This window comes from Emydura macquarii, unplaced genomic scaffold (assembly GCF_026122565.2).
Source record: "Emydura macquarii macquarii isolate MOO-44397 ecotype Brisbane River unplaced genomic scaffold, CSIRO-AGI_Emac_v2 contig_295, whole genome shotgun sequence".
In the NCBI taxonomy this organism is placed as follows: domain Eukaryota; kingdom Metazoa; phylum Chordata; order Testudines; family Chelidae; genus Emydura; species Emydura macquarii.
The window spans coordinates 5,810,088-5,831,351 of record NW_027130432.1 but is presented as its reverse complement, the minus strand read 5'-3'; the positions used below and the strand labels follow the sequence as shown (position 1 = coordinate 5,831,351).

At 40.4% G+C, this 21,264-nt stretch overlaps 1 protein-coding gene across 3 annotated transcripts in view; it reads right to left on the bottom strand.

Annotated features, from left to right (window-relative positions):
- The window catches only part of RBL2 (RB transcriptional corepressor like 2), a 49,529-nt gene extending 35,544 nt beyond the window's left edge, over nucleotides 1-13,985 (bottom strand). For 2 of the 3 annotated variants that reach the window (XM_067551056.1, XM_067551073.1), the window contains exons 1-3: nucleotides 13,719-13,985; nucleotides 10,228-10,358; nucleotides 4,507-4,707 (exon numbers count right to left, since the gene is read on the bottom strand). In XM_067551056.1, coding sequence (XP_067407157.1) covers nucleotides 4,507-4,707; nucleotides 10,228-10,358; nucleotides 13,719-13,904 — 518 coding nt within the window. In that variant the 5' untranslated portion in view covers nucleotides 13,905-13,985. Of the gene's footprint in view, nucleotides 1-4,506; nucleotides 4,708-10,227; nucleotides 10,359-13,718 lie in introns of those variants that run through there. The other variant, XM_067551082.1, reaches the window with a different exon arrangement.
- Nucleotides 13,986-21,264: the final 7,279 nt, after the last annotated feature.

The following is a 21,264-nucleotide window of genomic DNA, read 5'->3' as shown; positions in this document are numbered from 1 at the left end:
ATGCCTTAAAGCATCACACTACTTGACTGGAAATTAAGGACAAGTACATAGGGCAGCAAAATGCTTTCAAACCCGTCTCTATTTGCATACACTAATCACAAAACCACCACAATATTCAGACATCATTAAGTGTACTTGCAAAAGGCCAAGACTTGAACAGCAAACTTCTACAGAATGGGCACAGTTGTACAGGGAAGATTCCACAGTGCTTGCTTTCCTGCACAGCACCTTCATTGGGGATTATCAATCCCTCATGGGGCACTCAATTAAAAAATGTGATTGAAAATAATTCACTCACTTTTTTTTTTTTTTTTTAAATAAGACAGATTTGCTTGTATTGGTATTTGCTTGTTTTAGCTTGTAGTATAGAAAGAGGCAAATGACATTCTGTTTCAATAAAAGTTACCTATAAGTTGAGCAGCAGCAATAATGGGTTTTTTTACTTGTAGTTTTTAAAAGTTCTTAGCTTCATACATACCAAGTGTTGCAAAATTACTGAAGATAGTAATAACTAGCAATGTGTTCTGAGAGTCAGTGTACAAATGACTTACAAACAAAATGTTTAATCAGTGCAGTGTGTAAAGTCCATCAACACATTTTTGTAAACAGTGATGTGTGCAATGTGCCGGTATTTAATTAAATTTATTTAGTGCGGACTAGATTTTTAGAATTGTGCACGCACAAAAACTCTGGCAAGCATTTGTGCATACATAGTTCTGCAAATCAGGCAATGTATTTTCATTGTTCTTCATGTCTTATTTCAGTTGGTGTCTACATGAAAATTACCCAAAAAACCCAATAGCTCTTCAACATGGTCGCCCTGTAAATCAATAGTTTATCTACTGCTGGTACTATTTTGTTTAACACTGACATATCAACATTCTTTGTTTTGCCTTTAGATACAAGATGGTATTTTATTATTTGTGAATACCTGTTTCCCAATGTTATGTCTTTCATTTTTGTAACTTGAGATTATAAACAATTCCTAATTTAAATTCAGAAACCTTTCAGTTTCTAGCACTATCATACCCATTTTATTTCAGCCTCTCTAATAATCATCACTGATGGTTAAATCAAAACCAAATATTCTGAGTGTTGTAAAATAGCAGTTGTCAGTCTTAGTGTGGTGAATTTTTTTTTTTTAAATAAGGAGTTGCAACATTTTCTAAATTAACATAAATTTTCATTTAAAAAAAAAGTTTCTAGCCTTCCTAGTAATGGAGATAGCCATCAGACTGTAAAGTGCTACAGTAATTAGATTTACTGATTATATCACAAGAAAACTAGTTAAAAAACAGTTAAAGGGTCATATTCTGTGATGCTCTGGAACTTATGTGGCCCCTGATGTGAGATAAAGCAGCCCTAACTTACAACAGCCTTATCTGGATGCCAGTGGGTCACTCAGCCCAGAATTACCAAGCACAAACTCCAGTGATGTACAAGGCACAGATTAGGATGGGCCATAATTGCTTAAGGGTCATTTTACAATCCCTGCAAACTCTTATAAACAAGAAAATGACAAGTTAATGGAACCTTCTTTACCTGTCCTCAACACCCACACATCACATTAGGTATTCGCACCAATACTCCATCTCCGCCAGGAACTCTCTTTCACCTCCAAGATACAAAATCACACTATACATACACAACATCGATTTAACTCATACTTCAATGTGAGTTAATACCTTCCAGCCAGGTGACCAAACAGTGTTCTAGCACCCTCCTGCTTTCCAGCAACTACAGCTATGGTCTAAGCTTCTTACCAGGATATTACCTGGACTTTGCTTATAGACCTCCTCCTTTCAGACTTTTGCATCAGCCCCTGGCTGACAGGTTTAATTCTCTAGCCAGCAGAGATCTGGTACATTTTTCCAGGCCTTTCATTAATACATCTGATGAATTGGGAAATGTTAAACTGCTATTGTTATAGATTAATCTAATGGCTTGTGTACATGGGTAAGTTAGTGCACAGTAAACTAGGGTATATATTTAAAATGCACTAGCTACTGTAGCCTGTGTGGACACTCTTACTGTACACTAAGAGTACCTTGGTGCACATCAACTTAATACACTTTGGAAATGTACTAAGCTAAACTGCCTGGGAGGACTCTTAATGCAAACTAAGCACGTCCACACGGAGTAGCTAGTGCACTTTAAATTCACACCATAGCTTACTATGCACTAACATCCTCCTCTAGCAGGATTTTGCAAACATTTGTCATTAGATTCACTCCGTAACACGACAAACACAAGAGGCTCTAAAAACCAATGAGGAGAGATGGTGTGTCACATGTGAGAAAAATCAATTCCACTGTGAACATACAACCAAAGAATCTTTTACTGAATATGAAATTGTGCTATAAATCCTAAGCGCAAAAAAAAAAAAAAAAAAAAAAAAAAAAAAAAAAAAGCAGGGGAGGGGACAGGGGGAAAGAAGCATTCCTTTTCTTCATTTTTGCATTAGACCAAAAATTTCAGGACGACAAAATATTCTGCCTCCTTAATTACCTGACCTCTAAAAGAGGGATATTGGTAAATTTAATAAATCTTTCCATATTTAAACAGTCCTAACTATAGTCTTTAGATATTTGAGTTTCTAAACATTGAAAGAATCCAAGTATTTTTAAAGGACTGGGTCCAACAAACTCACTTTTAGAAAAACAAAGCTCATAAAACAACCAACTCTGCTATTTGAAAAAGACAACTGTGATTTAGTAGTTTTTGGTACTTCTCTCCCTCCTTTTCTAGGCAGGGGTCTCAACCCTGCTGAGGGTTACATGTTGGTTACTGCCTTGTGGTTTTGTTGTGCAGCAATTTTACCCAATCAGCCAAGTTATCAAAAATGAAAAATGCTTTGGTGTCAAAACAAAATCTCCACTCAAAGTAAAAAAGTTATTTTATTCTAGTGTCTCCAATTCCCCCATTCATATTTTATACTGAACAATCTTCATAAGTTCAGTTTGATCTGGCATAAATCTTGATCAATCCAGGTAGAATAATTCTTCTATTATTATTCCCTTAAACTGGTTACAGCTACTTTACCTAAAACCTTAATATCTGAATTACTGAATGATTATGAAAGGATGCTAGTACTTAGTATTAGGTCAGAACTACCTTCCCTTTATAAAGATTGATATTTTAAACCCCACACCACTACTCATTTCCCTGAAAACAAACCACCCCAACTGTTATGCCATATGCTACGCCTCATACCTAGGATAGAATTTTGCTATGAAATATAGAAAAAAGTAATAAAGTCAGTGTTTCCAAGTTCCCTTGTCCTTCCACATTTAAAAAGTTGCTTATGTTGGTTTGTACAATAGGTCTGATATCCTCACAGAGGATCTTTTTATGACTTCAAGAGACTTCATTAGTGCTCTCCATTTCTGATAGCATTTCTATTTTGAAAGATTAAATTAGTTAACTGCTCCCTTAAGTAATTCTATTTACTTTTTTTTTTTTTTTTTTTAAATAAATCAACATGGAATCCAGTTAACCTGGAAATTCTCCTGTTTTTCATTTCCTCTATTTCTCTCTCTAATAAGTTCTTTCTTATATTCTGCTAGTTTGATCAAATGTAATTTCTCAAAAAGTCTTAATCAGCTTTTATTCTGTTTGTACCATATGCCTATACATGGAATCACCTTAAAGATTTCCAAACCATTTTTTTTTGTGTGGAATGCTTTTGTGTGATTTTCCAATTTAATCTCCATAATCATATTAGGTCTTTTCTTAGTATTATGCATGCTAACCATTTGCAAGATTTATTCTTATCATAGAATTATATATGGGATTTACTATAACTTTCTAATTCCATATTATATTCAACTAATTCATTTTAATAACTGGTTCTGTTTCAAGTCTTTGTTTTAAGTCTTTGTTACAGCAACATTCAATTTTTTGATCTTCCATAATTCAAAACCAGCATTTGGACAGCCTCAAATGGTCTTATAAGTAAGGTTTAAATAAATGCAGTTTTAAACTTGCTCAAAGAAACATGAATTAAATATAAGAACCAAGAAAAAAAAAACCCTAGGAGTTAGAAGAGGAAAACAAAGCTGAGAAAAATGAAGGCTGTGCACAAAAGACATGAAGAATATGTCAACTGCACAGATGAAAGCACCAATGAACAGATACCTATGCATTTTGGTTAACCAGCTAGAGGAAATCAAGGGAAGCCATGCTAAACATTTACGAGGTCAGGCAGATGGCATTTTGACAAGTACAGAATCAGAAATGAAGAGTTACAGCAAGCACATAATTCTGATTATGTAAGCACATAAAAACTATTTAGTCTTTCAACAAGGCAGTGGAATAGAAATTTACTGCCATAAAGAGAAGCCCAGAAGAAAGACCTATTAATGAAACTGCAGGTATTACTAGACCTATTAATGAAACTGCAGGTATTACTAGGAGATGAACTAAATTAAAAAATATAAAACTAAAGCACCAAGAAATTATCAATGAACACTACTCTAAAATCAGTTAGAAAAAATAAAAACGTACCTCTGTTTTCTTCCTCTTTGTTGACGAGGTTGGTCATCTTGAGGATACGTGAAAATGTCCTGAAAAATGGGTTCATACTTCTTAAAAATTACAGCAGAAACTGTGAAGTTTCTCTCCAGTCTCTCAGTACGTTCTCTGAATTGCAAGGGTAGATTTGCCATGTCTTCCCATTTCTTCATCTTGTTAAAAAACTCAATCAAGCTGAGAACATTTAAAAAGATGGGGATGAGTTTTTTATGGGGGAAAAAAAAACTAAATAAAACCATTTAACCACAAAAGGCAGCTCAGTTTACATTTCATGAAGTGTTGACAATGTTGTATATGCAGTTTGATAAGCAGGTAAGACAATTAAAGCTCGGAGTGCTCTTTGTTTATGAAGGATGAGTTCAGACACCTAACTAGAACATTCTACCACAATTTGCTGGTGCTCATGGTGACTTTATACACACTGCACTTTCGTGGTTTTTTTCCCACATATGTATCATCAGTATGCATATTAAGCAGACTTTCTCTGAACCACTTGTCTTCTTTGGGAAGGGGAAAAAAACAACAATCCTGCACTCTTCACATTACTAAGGAAAATCTACAGCCATAGAGGGACTAAACAGAACGCGTATGTCATTTCTGTTATGCTTTTAAATAAGCTACAGTATATTTTTCTTGTGCTTTATGATTTTACTGCCCTTTCCTCCCTGACTTTTAATTTTTTTTCTCCACATAAGTTATCTTTTACAGCTGGATTAATCTAAATTTATATCCTGTCTTTGCCACCTTTCATTTCTTTTTGGTTTTTTTAATCAATCTTTTCTGCATTTTATTTAAAATGTCCAGCAATATACTTTTTTATTATAATGATATATCTCTGTTTCCTGGCATAACCATTTGTATGTCAGGCCTCTTGATCATCACAAAACACAATTGCATTACTGATGAACGTTGACTCAGTTGAGTCAATAGCTTTAGGACAGCGGTCCCCAAACTTTTGGGGTCGTGCCCTCCCCTTACCTGGTCCGCACATCCCCCAGAAGCCATAATTGGGAGTTGGGGCCAGGAATGGGGCCAAGGCCATGGTCAGGGGCCCTAGTGTGGCTAGGGCCTGAGCTGCGGCTGTTGCTGCAGCCATGGGACTAGGGCCCAGGCATGGGCCTGCAGGGCTGGGAGTTGGGGCCAGCCAGGAGCAGGGTGCAGGACATGGCCAAGTGTAAGGCACAGGGTTGTGGCCAGGGGGCAGGGCTGGAGCAGAGATGGGGCAGAGCAGAACTGGATGGCGCTGCCATCCCTGCCCCTGTGGGGGTGGGGGTTAGCTCAGGCCCCACCATCCCTCCCCCGAAGGTTCTTCTATGCCCCCCGAGGGGGTGCGCCCACAGTTTGGGGACCTCTACTTTAGGAAATAATTTATTTTGTTGCTTTTATGGATTTTAAGCATGTGGTAAAAAGGGATTTGTCAAACTCTGGTATAGATCTCCTCATCTAAGGCATGTCACATTTTTAATGAAGTGTGGAAGTGAAATGCAGGTTACATACCTCTAACTGGAGGTTTTTCGAGATGTGTGGTTCCTATCTGTATCCCACAAGTAGATACACATGCACACCATGTACCTGAGTCTGGAGATTTCTAGCAAGCAGCAACTGTAGGTCCGTGCCTGCGTAGTTATTCTCTATGTATTCTGAACTGATTGTATAGGGGACAGTGTGTATCCATGACTTTCCAGTTCCTCCTCTTACTGCAAATCAAATAAGATCAAAAGCAGAGGGGAAGGAGGGTGGGTAGTGGAATACAGATAGGGATCACACATCTCAAAGAACCTCCAGCTACTCGTAAAGAACCTCCATTTTTTCTTTGAACGCAGGGCCCTATATGTATTCCACATATGGGTAATAGTTAAGCAGTCTTCAAACAGGAGGAGCTTCAAGGATGCAGTTGGTATAAATGTCTGTAAAACTACTGTCCCAACAGATGCATCTGCAGAAGATTACTGGACTAAGGTCTAATATTTTGTGACAGTATGGATGGAGCGCCAGGTAGCTATCCTACAATTGTCCAGTATAGGTACTTCTCTCCAACATGTCACTGAGGTTTCTTGTACTCTAGTGGAATGGGCTCCCACCCCATCCGAGGAGGAATATGTGCCAATTGATAAAGAATGATGCAGCCAGAGATCCACAGAAAGTCTCTGAGCAGATAATGCTTGTCCTCATGATCGCTTTGCTATAGAAATAGATAAATAATCTCTGTGATTTTCTGATTGGTTTCTTTCTTTGCAGATGGAAAGACAAAGCCAATCTGACATTAAAAGGGTAAAGTTTCTTCTCCTAATTGAAAGTATGAGATTTTGAAAGGGATACCAGTAAGTGAATAGGTTGACTCAAATAAAACTTGGAAATTACCTTGGGGATGAATTTTGTGTGAAGTGAAGGGAAACCTTATCCAGTATGGTGTACGGCAGGTCAGCCATGAGATCCTAGTTCACTCACCCTTCTGGCTGATGTGATGGCAACTAGAAAAGTGACCTTCATAGAAAAGTAGGACACTAAAAATGCCATCAGTGAGTCAAAGGGTGGTCTGGTAAGTATTCCCAGTACAAGGCTGAGGTCCCATTGCGGTGTTGTTTTGACCCCTAGTGGTAAACGAGACCTTTCAGGAATCTAATTGTTGTTGAGTATGTAAAAATGCAGTGGCCTTCTACTAGATGGAAGGCACTAACTGCTGCTGGGTGGATCCACAGCAAACTAATGGAAAGCCCTGAAACCTTCAGGGACAGGAGATAGCAGGGATATCTGCTGATTCTGGGGATAGCTGGTTCCATTACATCCAGGTTGAGAAATGCCTGCATTTAGCTAAATGGCATTTTCTGGTGGAGTCTCTTCCGTGTTGATTGAGAAAAGACTGAATGCTCTAGGTCTGACATCCATCCCACTACCAGGCCATGAGGTGAAGAGGGTTTGGGCTGGGATATTTGATTTTGCTGTTCTCCTGAATTAACAGATCCAGAAAGGGACAGATGCTGATGGGTGGAAGTGTTGACATTCTGGAAACCAGATTTGCCTGGGCCAGCTGAGTGAAATAAGAATGTCACAACAAAGCTCAAGTCAATCTTTTGCAGAACTTATGGTAACACCTGAGGTGGTTTGTCCAGGATAACAGAAGGGGCTTGCCTCTGGATTCTCAGCCTAGTGCTGCTCTGCAGCAGGACAGATGAAATTTCTTGTTCGTCTGGGAAGCGAACAGATACCAAGATGGCATTCTTCACTGAACCAAGATGTTGTTTAGGACAGAACTGCATATTTCCTATTTGTGGTTTGTAGAAAAGTTCCTGCTGAGATTAGGTGTGCAGGATTCTTTGGTGCACAAAGATACGTTGCAAGAATGTGATGTGGTTTCTGAAGCATCAGTTCCATAAGTGGACTGCCTCTGTACATAGGAGTTTATGATGTGTGTCATGGAGCTCCTCAAGAGAAATCTGGAGTTCGGTCACCACTATCTGGAAGAGTTCCTGGAATTGTCCGTGGTCTTCAAGCAGGAATGGAAATCTTTAGCCATTGGAACCATCGGTACTGGAGGGTCTGGTTCAATTTCTTTCTCAGCATACTCCAACGAAGCTGGTTGGTATCAGCTAGGGCAAAACGGCAGGTGCAATTCATGAACGGATCCAGGGTGTCTAACAGACAGATCCCATGAACTCCAGTAGGACCAATATGATGGGTTGACTGGCAGGAAAGACCCCAAGCCATTGGCTACCATCGACGTCATGGATAGTCTTTTCTGGGACAGGGATGGCTCAAAGACCTTTTAGATGTTCCATCTGGGCTTGCCTCCTATGAGGAAGCAAAGGCTCATCTAGAACATCAGACATGGTCAATGAGAAGGTAGGCTCATGCATTACTGGTGAAAGAATCCCCTTCTCCCCTAAGTGGTTTCTTCCAATAATGTAATGTGTCACAGGAGAACCAGGCCCAACAGGAAAGGACACTGTTAGTAGGACAAAGCAAAAATATTCTCTAGTGAGGTAAAGGTTTCAGTCCATCCTGGAGTGCACAGAATCCCGGGGATCTGAACCAATAGATTCAAGGCATTCAAAGGCATGGTCATCAGCAGATCCCTTCTGGAGTGTGTCAGTACTGTTGAAGGCGAGTCCAACATGGAGCTCCAGTCAATACCCAGCAGATGATAATTTTTCAGCCTCTGAGTTGGAGCTAGACTGATGGATTCTTCCTCCTTTGCACCTTTCCCTCTTGGACGTAAGATTTAGGAGGACCTAAGTTTTAAGCATCTATGCACAAGGACTCACAAGACTTGGACTGAGTTGGAGAGGGAGGTCTGGAAGGGGATCTGTCTGTATGCCCATGAGTACACCCCTTATTCTTGCAAGAGGCCCGAGGCAATGGTTTCTTAGGCTTAGTGGTTTTGGCCTCGGCTCCCCAACTTGTGCTCAGAGGGTGCTGCTCCCAGCCAGAGGACATTGTATCGGGAGAGATGTCTCCCCAGCCTGGATCCTATTGGGGAGACTAGACTATAGAAATACTAAAAACTACAAATAAATATATTAACAAATTCTGAAGAAACGATGTAAAGATTGCTTCAGAGGCCATGCAGCAGTAAGAAAGAACTGGAGAGGTGTCAGTCTGCCACACCCCTTATATCCTTAGGGAATGTCTTTACTGACGGTGGCAAATTTGCTGCCGTCAGATCGAGTTTTGGGGATCAATTGAGCAGAAGTGGAGACCCACTTAATCGATCCGGAAGTCAATTTAATAAATCCACCCCTGGAAAAAGAGTAACACTACATCGACAGGAGTGCATTTCCTGTCAGCGCCGCAAAGTGAAGATGCCACGGAAAGTAGAAGTTAGGAAGTCAATGGGAGATAGATACGCAAGGTACTCTACATAGCTTGCGTCTCTCCCGTCAACTGCCGCCGAATTTCACAGTAAGTGTAGACCAGGCTTCAGTTTGGAGCACAAGGAGAGTAATTGTAGAGCCACTGCAAACCAACAGACACTGCTTGCTAGAAATCTTGAGTGTCAGGTGCATGGAGCATGTGGAATACGCACAGGGACCAGAACTAAAAAATGACATCTTCTCTCAAAACAATGTTTGAAGGAGAAAGCGTTTAATGCATATGCAGCATGTGTGTAAAATCAAAGAAAATAGTCTCACGTGACTAGCACAACTTGATAAATTCTCACTTTCATTTGGTTATTGCGATGTACTTGAGAAAAATCAAGATAAAAATATAACTAATATAAACAGACAGTTAAGCTTTTACTTGATCTCACAAAAAAACCCCAACAACAACAACCTCCCCCCCCCCCACACAGACACTACTACTACTACTTTTATGGGCTGGCTGGTGCTTCCTGTGGTTAAAAGGGCAGCCTTAGAGATGGAAAAATACTGTGGTTACAACATGCTAATGATTCACAGGAATTGGGACTAGATATAAAATCACAACGAAGTCTGTTAAAATTATTTTAACCTTCTAAGTTAAAAAGCTTCATTCAGTATGATGGAAAGTTTTTATTAAGACAGAATTTGTCTTTAACTCATGATAGTGTTAAGTTATATCGCAAGATCTTTGTTCTCAGACATTGTGTGTGTCAAAACGCAGGAAATAAGAGTGGGTTAAAGATAATTTTCAGCCTTCATTCTCAATTTCTAGTCTTTTGCAGCTGAAAGTCTTTTACATTTATGAACATAGTTGCACTTTTGAAAGAGAAATTACCTCTGTTCTGAACAGCGCAAGATTCTTGTTAAGGATACATAGTTTCCCTCAGCTGTCCCTCTGCTCACAGTTGGGACTGCTTTTCTGCAAGCCACATATAATGCACATGCTAGCCAGTGTAGATCATTCCCCTGTGAAATTAAACATTATTCCATTTAAAGGATACACAGACAAGTATTTCTTTTACTTCAGCTATACATCCAATATTGAGGAAAAAGCAAAAAATAATCCAGTATATTTCAAGGAAAGTTTGTAAACTTTAAGTTGATTATTCAAAAGCTCTACCTAGTTATAAGGTATACCAGGCATTCAAAAATGCATGCTAAAATAGGTAACATCAAAATTACTATAGCATCAATTAACTTACACTTACCAATTTCATGTTTAAGCCAAATTTAACATGGCACATTTTGCATGCTTTCTATTTCTAATAGAGAGCATTATTTCTTCAAATGTTCTATCACCTTGTGGATATGAAAGCCACTACTCCTGGCTGCTAGTACATTCTTCTTCCCCAAATGATTTATGGCAACTGTATATAATTGGAGTCTGTTTCCCTCTACTTGTATGTCTGCATTACTCAACTGAATAATTGCCCATTTAGATAAACACCACAAAAACAAATTACTTGAACTATATTAAGAATTGTCCTTAAAGACACATGTTCATTTTTCGTTAAGAGCTAAGAATGAAAGTTTCCAAGTTGGGTTCTCCAGTTTGGCTGCACCCAAAAATCAATACAGCTAGAAACATATACATTTGGTCAGATTTCAAACTTCAATTTACATCAAGATAATTGAAAGGGTCACGCAGATGAGATTTAAGGTATTTTCTAGCAGTTTGCAGAGATATCCTAGTGTCCTGTGAGGGAATATTTTATTGGTAAGTCTAGCATGTCACCCTCACTGTTCCAGTTGCCAACATATGCTCTTGATGAATACCTCTCTATCAGAGTTATAATTTTCTTGGGCTGTCTGGCCTGCAGAAAGAAGGCATATTTAGACCAGATAAACCTATTTCTGAAAAACAATCTGGACAAAAAATATCAAAACATGGTAGCAATTTAAAAAAAATCATAAGACTTCAATTGGCCAAGTACAAACCAGAGAAAGTGTAAGTGAATAGAGCAGACATCAATGGATAAAATGTGTTGTGCATACACATGCAGTAAGCTACTTGTTCTGCTAAAAATGAATTGTTGCAGTGTTACTGTAGCTGTGTTGGTCCCAGTATATTCCACAGACAAGGTGGGTGACATAGTATCTTTTATTGGATCAATTTCTGTTTGCTGAAAGAGACAAGTTTAAGCTCTACACAGAGTTCTTCAAGAAGAAGCTGAAGCAGAACAACTCTGTGTAGTTTGAAAGCTTCTACCTTCCACCAACAGAAATTGGTCCAGTAAAATATATTACCTGACCCACCTTGTGTCTCTGATACTGAATTAACATTCACAGTCTGAAACTGAGGTAGCAATTTTCTAAATTACCAAAAAGTTGATTTTAAATGTGGTGCTTTGACTTTACAGTTCCTTTCCAAACAAAATCAGGCTTCAGATGCACGATAAGCAGGCATACATAAGGTCCTCAAAGTAGGCAAAATTAAGATTGTATTATGTGGAAAATGTCCTCTTAACTCAGTTTTTCTTGGTTTTCTAACCTTTGTGGTTTGGTGATTATTTTTTTTTAAAACACCAACTCTCTTATAAGTAGTATGTAAGGGAAGCTAGTATTGCATTCTTTCAGTTTTGGGAATTAAATTCTGATATCCTGGTAGGGGACGAGCAGCACAGGTTATTGGCTTCATGCTTGTACTCTTAATTCCACTTTAACTATATGTCTTGCATATGAACAAAAAAAATTATATTTGTGCAATAAATTCCATATAATTACCATCCTAGTGTATTCAGATATGCATATTAATACTTTACTGCCATATTTACTTTTTTAAAAAGTTACCAGGAAGAAATATTTTTCAAATAAATTTTAGTCTCAACTTCGGTGGATCAAATTTAAAAGCTGATTTTCCAAAATCTGACCACACAGAAGTATGTGCACAATTATGTGCTAGATCACACACAGAAACTGTGGTTATTAAGGTTCTGCAGATATTTGTCTGCACAGGCACCCATTCATATACCAATATTTATGTGTGCATGTATCAAATTTTCATTCAATCACAGTAGTTGTGTAAGCAAATTGGATGTGTATTTTTTAAAATCAGACCTATATTATTTGTATTTTATTATATCTAAATATTGTTCAGAGACAACAGTTTGCCAGCTGAACTGGCTGGGAGAAAACAGTCAGTTTTATCACTGAAATTTTGAGTTTTCTTTTTTTTTAGTATTGTTGTCCTCGAGTTCTGAATGGTTTCTTTTCTTTGTTCTGTTATCTAATTCAGAAACTAGTGTAATATGTTAAATGAAACCTAGTCCAACAACTGGTAAACCACCACCACAAAAAATACTTTGCCCGGGTATATAATATATGGTATCCGAATAACATCTTTGCATGAATTACTAGAAAGTACTGTAGGAGAACCTCACTGTATGGCAGAGGTTCTCAAACTTTTTTTTGCTGGGACCCCCTTTGAAAATATTTCTGGCTGTGACAATCCCCTCCAAAAAGTGATGACTCTCCTACCCAGGGCATGCCACCCTTACCCGCATGTGTGAGGACTGACAGCTCGCAACGCTCCCCTCCCCCATAATCATCTCATGACCCCCAGTTTGAGAAACCCTGTTGTATGGGAACATACATTGTGAACTACTGATTTCTGAAAACTGCAGGCCAAAGAACCGACAGACAGACTGAGGATACTGCATCACAGAATGTACTATGTTAATATATTAATTTGACTTGGCTAAATTTTTGTTATTTATTAAAAAAAAGCACCACACGGCCAGCAAATATTCCTCAATTATTTTATAAAAGCAGCAAAGCTTAGTCAATACTAGACCGCACTTAAAGTCCCATCTTATTAAACCTTTGCTAAAAAATGGGGGGAAAGTTTGTATTTTAGGCTCCATTTCACACATTTTTGGGTCCGAGGAACGTTGCAGAAATTGACACACGGCAAGGAAATGGGAGAGAAAACATCCTAGCGTGCAAGTCTCAGTCCGGACTGTTCGTTTCTGGCTAGATCAGGGAGAGGTTGTTAGAGCCTCAGGTTAACACGTCACGGGCTCCAACCCGCCTTCCCTCAGGGCACAAACCCTGACGGACGGACGGACGGACCCACCCCTTCTCTTTCCTTCTCTCTCTCTTTCAAAACGTTTCCGCGGACTTCTCTACTCCGGCACAGAGAGCAACCGAGTCCTTTCCTGACACTGGCGGGGAACAGGAAAGGATGCGACCTCCCCCCCCAGCCGCCTTCGTCCGGACTGCGTCAGCCACAGGGCGGGAACCCAACAACAGCCCAAGCTCCGCGCCCCAGTCCTGTCAGCGCCAACGACGCAGGCGCCGCGGGCCGCCCCGCCCTAGTCCCCTCACCTCCAGGGTGTAGTTGCGCCTCATGCCCTGGTAGCTGAGCCAGGCCTCGGCCCGGGCGCGCTCGTCCATGTTGAGGCTGCTGCACAACTCCTCATAGCGCTGCCGGGTGCCCCACTCCTCCGCCGGGGGGGAGGAGACGGTGCCCCCAGCCCCCGCTTCGGCCTCTTCCTCGTCTTCGCCCGGCATTCCTACCCGGTCCGTAGAGGGCAGCCCCGGCCCGCTGCACACTGCGCCTGCGCCGGCCCGGAGCTGCGAAGTTGCGTTCGAATCCAAACACCCCGGCGCCAAGCTCCGCCTCGCCTTGCACGCTCATTGGTCTGGCAGGGAGCCTCTTCCAATCAAAGGGCTCCTGTCACGCAGGCGCAGTACGCTTCGCCCTACACCGGCGCATGCAACAGCGTCTCGGAGGAGCCCTATACCAGCAAACTGGACCAAGCCCCTTCCTCGTCTCAATCCGCAGCCCGGCAGTTAAAAACTACAACTCCCAGCATGCATTGCGATGGCTGAGGCTAGATGGCCTGCTCACGCCTCGGATAGGCAACTCGCCCCGCCGCTTGGCTTGGCTTCTAGGAGCCCCCCCGCCCCATTCCTTCCTGGGCTGCTACAGCTCAGCTCAGCGCAGCGCAGCACGGTGGGCAGCGGCAGCTCCGGCGCTCGCCGTGGGGCCCCAGCACAGAGTCCCCGCCGCACGATCCCTGCACGGAACTAGCTCTGCGAGTGCGTACGGGCGCGGTGGCGCACGAAAGCAAAGGCCGCCTCGCCTGGCCTGGCCGCAACGCTGCCCTGTACACTGCTGTGGCGGTGGAAGCTATGACGTGAGCGTGCATAGACTATGGCCTATTCCGTGACAGTGTCACAGCGCCCCCAACCCGCCCAGGAACTGCCCAACAGCCGGAGAGCCGAGCACTCGCGGCCCCCCACGCCGTGTCCAATTAAATAAGCGTGAACAACACCTACTAAGATTGTTAGCAGCCCAGAGTTTGCGCCTCATCAGAGTTAAGGTCCGGGAACATCATCATCATCATCGCGTCTGACCTCCACCCGTTGCAGGCCACACCACCTCACCCCCCCCTCCTCTTCTCATGAAAACGTAGGGGAGGGCTACAAAGGAACTCCCCAAGTAACCGGGACTGGTTTTAATTCACACCTTTTGTTATTTCGGTGCAAAGCCGGGTAGATACTTGTTTTTGAGTAAAAGTGTTAGAGTTCCATTTGCTTTCAGTCCCAGCTCTTTAGGAGATAACACGGGCCTGTTTAGCGATTATAACTAGGAGTCTGGAATCAGAACTGCTGGGTTTTACACCTGGCTGTACTAGCACTGCCTTGCTTTGTAACCTGGGGCAATTAACAGACTCAACCATTTTTATGGGTGAGGAAACGTTTACTTCGCAGGATTATAATTGTACACTAATGCTTTGAGATCACTTAGTCAAAGGACCAATAGAACTATAAATAGTCTTTCCTCTGACACCATTAAATAAAAACCCATTTATATAAAATTAAAAAATGCAAAACTTTTTCTAAGGAGAAATGATATAAACCAATGGAATTCAGTACCACAGAGACGTTTTATGGAGCCTTTCATTTCTGATTTCAAGCTGGTTGGTTGCTGATGGTGATCGAAATCATTACTAATCTTCCCATCACTATGAAATGAACTGGTGGGTCCCCATTTTCAGAAGGTAGGTGACCACATTAAAAAGTAAATCCACTATGACTGTTTTCCCCAAGAATAGGAGAAACTGAACAACCCTCTCAAATTTATATAGGGATGAAGTGTTAATACTGAAAATCAGATATTTTCAAGAGAACACTTTAGACATTTGGTGTGAGAGGTGTTTTATGACGTCTATTGGGTCTTTACTAGTCAAGTTTCATGTCTAAATCAGAAGTATTGAGAAAGGCTGGGATAAATTTATCCATAAAAGTGAAACTGAAAAGCAGTGAAGGGTGACTTGTGTAGCCTGAAACAATTTGTTTTCCGAGAACTAGGACTGACATTTTTAGTCTACAACACTAGATGGCACCAGAGAATTAATCTAAAGAGCACGAAAGATTACACAGCAGTTTTTGCTAACTTTTACTGAGACTCAAACCTGCAGTCCCTACTGTAGCAACATTTTCATTTCAGTCATTGGTACTTTAGGGCCTGATCCAATTCCCCACTGAAGGGACAGAGTCCCATTCATTTCAGTGGGAGTTGGATGAAGCATGGGACAGAAAGACTGGACTCTAATATGCTAAATTGTTAATAAACTAGCTGGGAGCAGAGATTACATTTATGGCTTAATATATGGCTAATGGAAAAAGAGCATTGCCTTTTTAAATAGAATGGGAAGATTTTCATATAGCCACATGTTCATACTCTGAAAATGACTTCCTTTCTAACTGAAATTTTCCATGCTTGATTTTACTCTGAGTTGATTCCCCCCCCCCCCCGTTTGAGTAAATTGATTTGAGCTTTAAGGGCAGATTTTGAAGTAATGGCTGCTACTTTGCCATCTACCTTGAAGACTAAGCAGTACTTCTCAAAGGAGACAGGGTACTCCTAACCCCCCCCCCCCCCCCCCCCCCCCCCCCCCGGCTTTGCAGTGTTTCTGAGGGATGTGAGAAATATGTTTTTTATATTCTATTTAAACTAATTATTACACAAAGTTCTGTATTAATATATCTAGTAAGGAATCTATTTGTCAAAAAATATATCCTGAATTTTTGTTGTTGTCTGTATTGTGAAAGACATACTTACTGACAGGTATTTTGAAATCAATTATCAAAAACTGAAACTGGCATGATTATATTGTGTTATTTTGACAAATAAAATATGCATATTTTAAATACTGTGCACAGATTTTTTAATTTTTTGGTGCAGAATTCCCCCAGGAGTAGCAGTTGCAGCAGATTACAGGAAGCATGGCTGCCTTATTCATAAACAGAGTGGGAAAGACAAGCTTGAATGCTAAACAATGTTTGGCTTTGAAGAAGGGCTATTGCTACATGAGGAAACGATGTGTTGCGGGGCACCTTCCCAAAACTGCTCTCCCATCTGTGGGACTAAACAGCACTAGACACCTCACCACTGCAAGAGTGCAGAGCTGAGCTCTAGCCACTCATTTTGTTGGACCAGGCACAACTGTGATCAAAGAAGCAAGAAACACCTAAAATGGCACAGCAGCAGCGAGGATTGAACTGCAAGACAAAGTCTGAGAAGAGGATACCACTGGCAGGAAGACATGGCCCCTACCCATCAGGACTCCCAATTGCTGGAAATAGAATAGGTAGGAGAGTCATCTCCCACACTCCAGAGAAGGGTTGCAGGAGGAATTCTCCCCCATCAGATTAGACACAGGATAGGGATAGACTGAAGGGAGGAAAGAAACAGCCAAAATATTTTCTCTCATATATAAACGTGGCAGTAAAAGGGAGGCCCAAAGCAGATCTTACCTGGGGCACTCATATGGGGTTTTGCACCCGTAGTGTGTACTCATAGGTGAGTTGGAGAGCAGACAGTGAAGCAGGTCCTTGTCTCTCAGAGGAATCTCAGAATGACCCTTTCACCTGGAGTTTCTGACCGATACTCTCTTCCTTCTTGTATTCCTTCCTTCTCTTTTTTATCCATCATCTTTCCTTCTGGGAGAACTGGAAGAACTGCAGAGGGATGAGGCACAGGCTACCTGATTCCAGGATAATGACAAAAAGACACAAGGAGATGATATTCTCAATCTGCCTTATTTATTTACATTTACTTTCTTCTTGATAGGTGGACATTCTATTCATTTTAAGCAGTGTAGGAGGAACCTCTTTTACAGTGGTAATTTTGTTTTCAGCTATCTGAATTGTTTTAAAGTAGAGAGAGTCCACAATACTGAATTTTATCCAAAATTCAAACTATAGAAATAACACAGCATTTCCAGGGAAGAGAAGTTATTCAGAATGGACATACCCCACCTCCACATCCTCCTTGCTGGTCAGCCCACATCCCCCTCAACCAAGCTCACTTTGAGGAAAGTTGCCCTAATTGTTCACTTTTAACTCTTTTCTTCCCTGCAAATGTTAGTATTTTAATTCTGTACACACCTTCAAAACCAGTCATTTTAAACTGTTCCACAGGGAGCAGATTTCTCGTTGGGGTAAATTGTCATAGCTTACTGACTTCAACTGAGCTATGACATTTTACCCCTGGGCTGTTCATGTCATCGTCTTTAAGTGCTTAAACAGATGTTTCATGATCATAAATGGAGTAGGATCTTGTCTTTAAATAGTAGACTACCATCTCTCTTCATGCACTGAAATAGGATCCAGTTAAGGAACACAAAGTTAATAGGCCAGATTCTCGGTTTCCATTTGTTCCTTTTACTCACCTGAGTGAAAACCTCCCACACATATCCAGCTGGGGATACCTCCACACAAAAGTCTTCTCAGGAGGCACAGTGTTGGCAGAGCCAACATCCTACAGCTCCCGTCCCAACCAACAGCACAAATCAAGGGGGAGTGAGTCTGGAGCACAATGCACTAATCCCCCAACTGGTGTACGGTCCTTAAACAACCAGCTGCCTGCGTCTGCCTTCCCCGCTCCCCCCACAGAATGCACCATAAACAATCTGACCCAATGTTTACTTGGTCTAATCCAAATGCTTTCCTTCTGACTTTGAAAGTCTTATGCTAAACTCTAAGACTTTCCCCTGTAAAAAAAAAATACTTTTGCAAACCTCTCTGATCTTTTGTCCTTGTAATTCTTACATTTACATTACATTGAAGACTTTTAGCATTAGTACATCTTTCAATACTTGAAAGTAACCTGTAGCCATTTTTATTTGAAATATGATCAGTACTTAACTGCAATATGCAAGCTCTGCTTCATCAGGGTAATTTTAATTGAAACTTACTTGTTTCACAAAAAATATTTAATCATCAGAAATTGTCTAATCTATGGTGTCTCAATTTTACTAGGAATTAGGGCAGGTCTACACTATCGCTTAAGTCAATCTAATTTATGTCGCTGAGGGGTTTGAAAAAGACACCCCAAGTGATACAAGTTACAGCGACCCAAGCACTGTCTACACCAGTGCTATGTTGGTAGGACATGCTCTTCCGTCGGTATACAGTGTCTTCACCAGATGCGCTACAGCAGCGCAGCTGCATTGGTGCAGATGTGCCACTGTAGTTCTTCTAGTGTAGATTTGCCCTTAGAATATTTGTATTTCAAACCTTTGGTTAAAGCAAAATTATCAGGATTATTAAATTCTAGAATCAGAATGTAGACAATGCATTTTAATCTGCTACCACTCGATTTAGGAAATCGAACCTTTTTTATTGTCCCTTCCTCTCAGGTTGCTATAAAGAATGGCTCTCTCCTTGCTGAAACAACATTACCATGTTAGTTAGTAAGCCAGAAAAGCTATTTGCTGCAGTGTACTGTTATCTACATTACAGATTATTGCACTGGTGTAGCTATAGATGCAACCCTCTCAGAAACACATACATGGCACCAGTGTATAATCTGAAACTGGAATAAACTGCAGTGGTGCAAATCCCACTTTACACCAATGCAGCTTCTCTACATGAATACTGGTATAGCTAAATAGTGCAAAAATTCCTACCATGGACAAACCTTAATAATATTACAATGCAAAGAATGTACAGTATTATTCATTACATCCCACAGTGCTTTATAACATATCAGATATGCAAACCATACACAGAGCTCATTTAATCCACCTCTTAAATGCAGCCAATACTAAGGTGAAACATCTTTGTGACAATGTCGTGGTGATATACATAATAGTTTAGGGCAGGAAGTGAAGAATACCATAACCAGTTGAAATGGATTGGAATTTCCCCAAGACAGCAAATTTAAAATCTCATCTAGTATACAAATACTATGGAATCTTGAATAATCACTGATATTCAAGACTTTTACAGGAGCACTTGGCATCCTGAGGTGCTAACTCCATGCTGGGATATTAGTTCAGTACCAATACACAGGAGTGCCACTTCATGGGTATGTCTACATTGCAGCAGGGAGCACACTTCCCAGCTTGAATAGACGTGCTAGCTCTGCTCAACTCAAGCTAGCAGGCTAAAAATTAGCAGTGTAGCAGCACAGGCATCAGTAAACGATAGCCACTTGAGTGCAAACCCACCCATACCTCCTGTGTACATACTTGGGCAACAAGCCCAAGCCACTGCATGTGCTACCTCTGGCTACACTGCTATTTTTAGTGCACTAGCTCAAGCAGAGCTAGCACAGGTCTGTCTACTCAAGCTGAGAAGCATGGTCCTGCAGTGTAGAGATACCCAATAAATCACCTTCACAATCTGTATATTTTTTGGAAATCTGAGGTATTGATCCTTCTACAGTTTAACTTGTGAGATCTGAAAGGATTACATCCAAAAATGATATGGCTACAAATCATATCATTTTATTTTGTCTGCTGTTTTGAAATATATGACTATTTCCTCTCAAATGAGCCCTTTGAAATAAAAACAAAGCTATCAGACCTCCTGCAGGATTTCCAAATTTAAAATATGACAAGGAGAGGTTAAGTAAATTAGGTATACATTCATCTGAAAAAGGAGTAACAGAGCACAATCAAGACCTAAAGACAGGATTCAAATGAGAATAGATAAGATAGATGCCACTGAACTAACAATGGGTAAGAACTGCATGGCAAACTGAAACAAGAAGGCACCAGGCAACTAGAGAGTGTACCGGAAAAATATATTTATCCTGAATGGCTTGAACGAAATGTAGCAATAGTAGTTGCAGCTCCCAATGTAATCAAAAGATTTAGACGAGCACTTAAAAGATAATACAGGATATAAAAGATAGACAAATTTAGATGGACATTATGGCTCTCCCAGTTACATCCATCTTCTGTCCTAATATTTTACTATGATATAATACTAGAAATAAATGACTTTAAAGTAAATCAAATTTTGGGGCTAAACCTTGGCCGCCTCCCGTTTCTAGCAATAGCTATCAGGTGGCATATTTCAAATATTGTGTGGCTATTAATTGTTTATTTTGTTTGTAGGATCACGTTTACTTTCAGTGTAATTTGGCTGTTCGTTCCCCCTTCAGATTCTCCTAAAAATCAGAGATTAAGATTTATAAGGTTATCTAGTGCCTTCCCTTGTGATATATCCTTCATATTTTAAAATTACCTTAGTTTGTGTAAAATAACCTGATTTTTAAAGAAAAATTAAACTCTTCTTGGTTCAGCAAGTTTTCTAGTTACAATATCATATGTGGTAGAATCAGCACAATACCCATATTGTGGGTACAGCTACAGGAAATAGTCTGAAATGGATGGAAACAAGGAAAGAACACTAGTAAAGTTAGCATTAACTAATTCAGAGTCTGTATGTAGCCATATTAAAACAGTTATATGACCTTGAATTCATAACTTTGAATAACTTCAAGTTTTAGATTTTAAAATACATCTGAATATGTACTTAAACTCCTTGGAATTTTACTAATGGCCTTACCTACTCTACACACAGGTATAAATTTAATCTGTATTCATATATCGAGGCTGACATCATG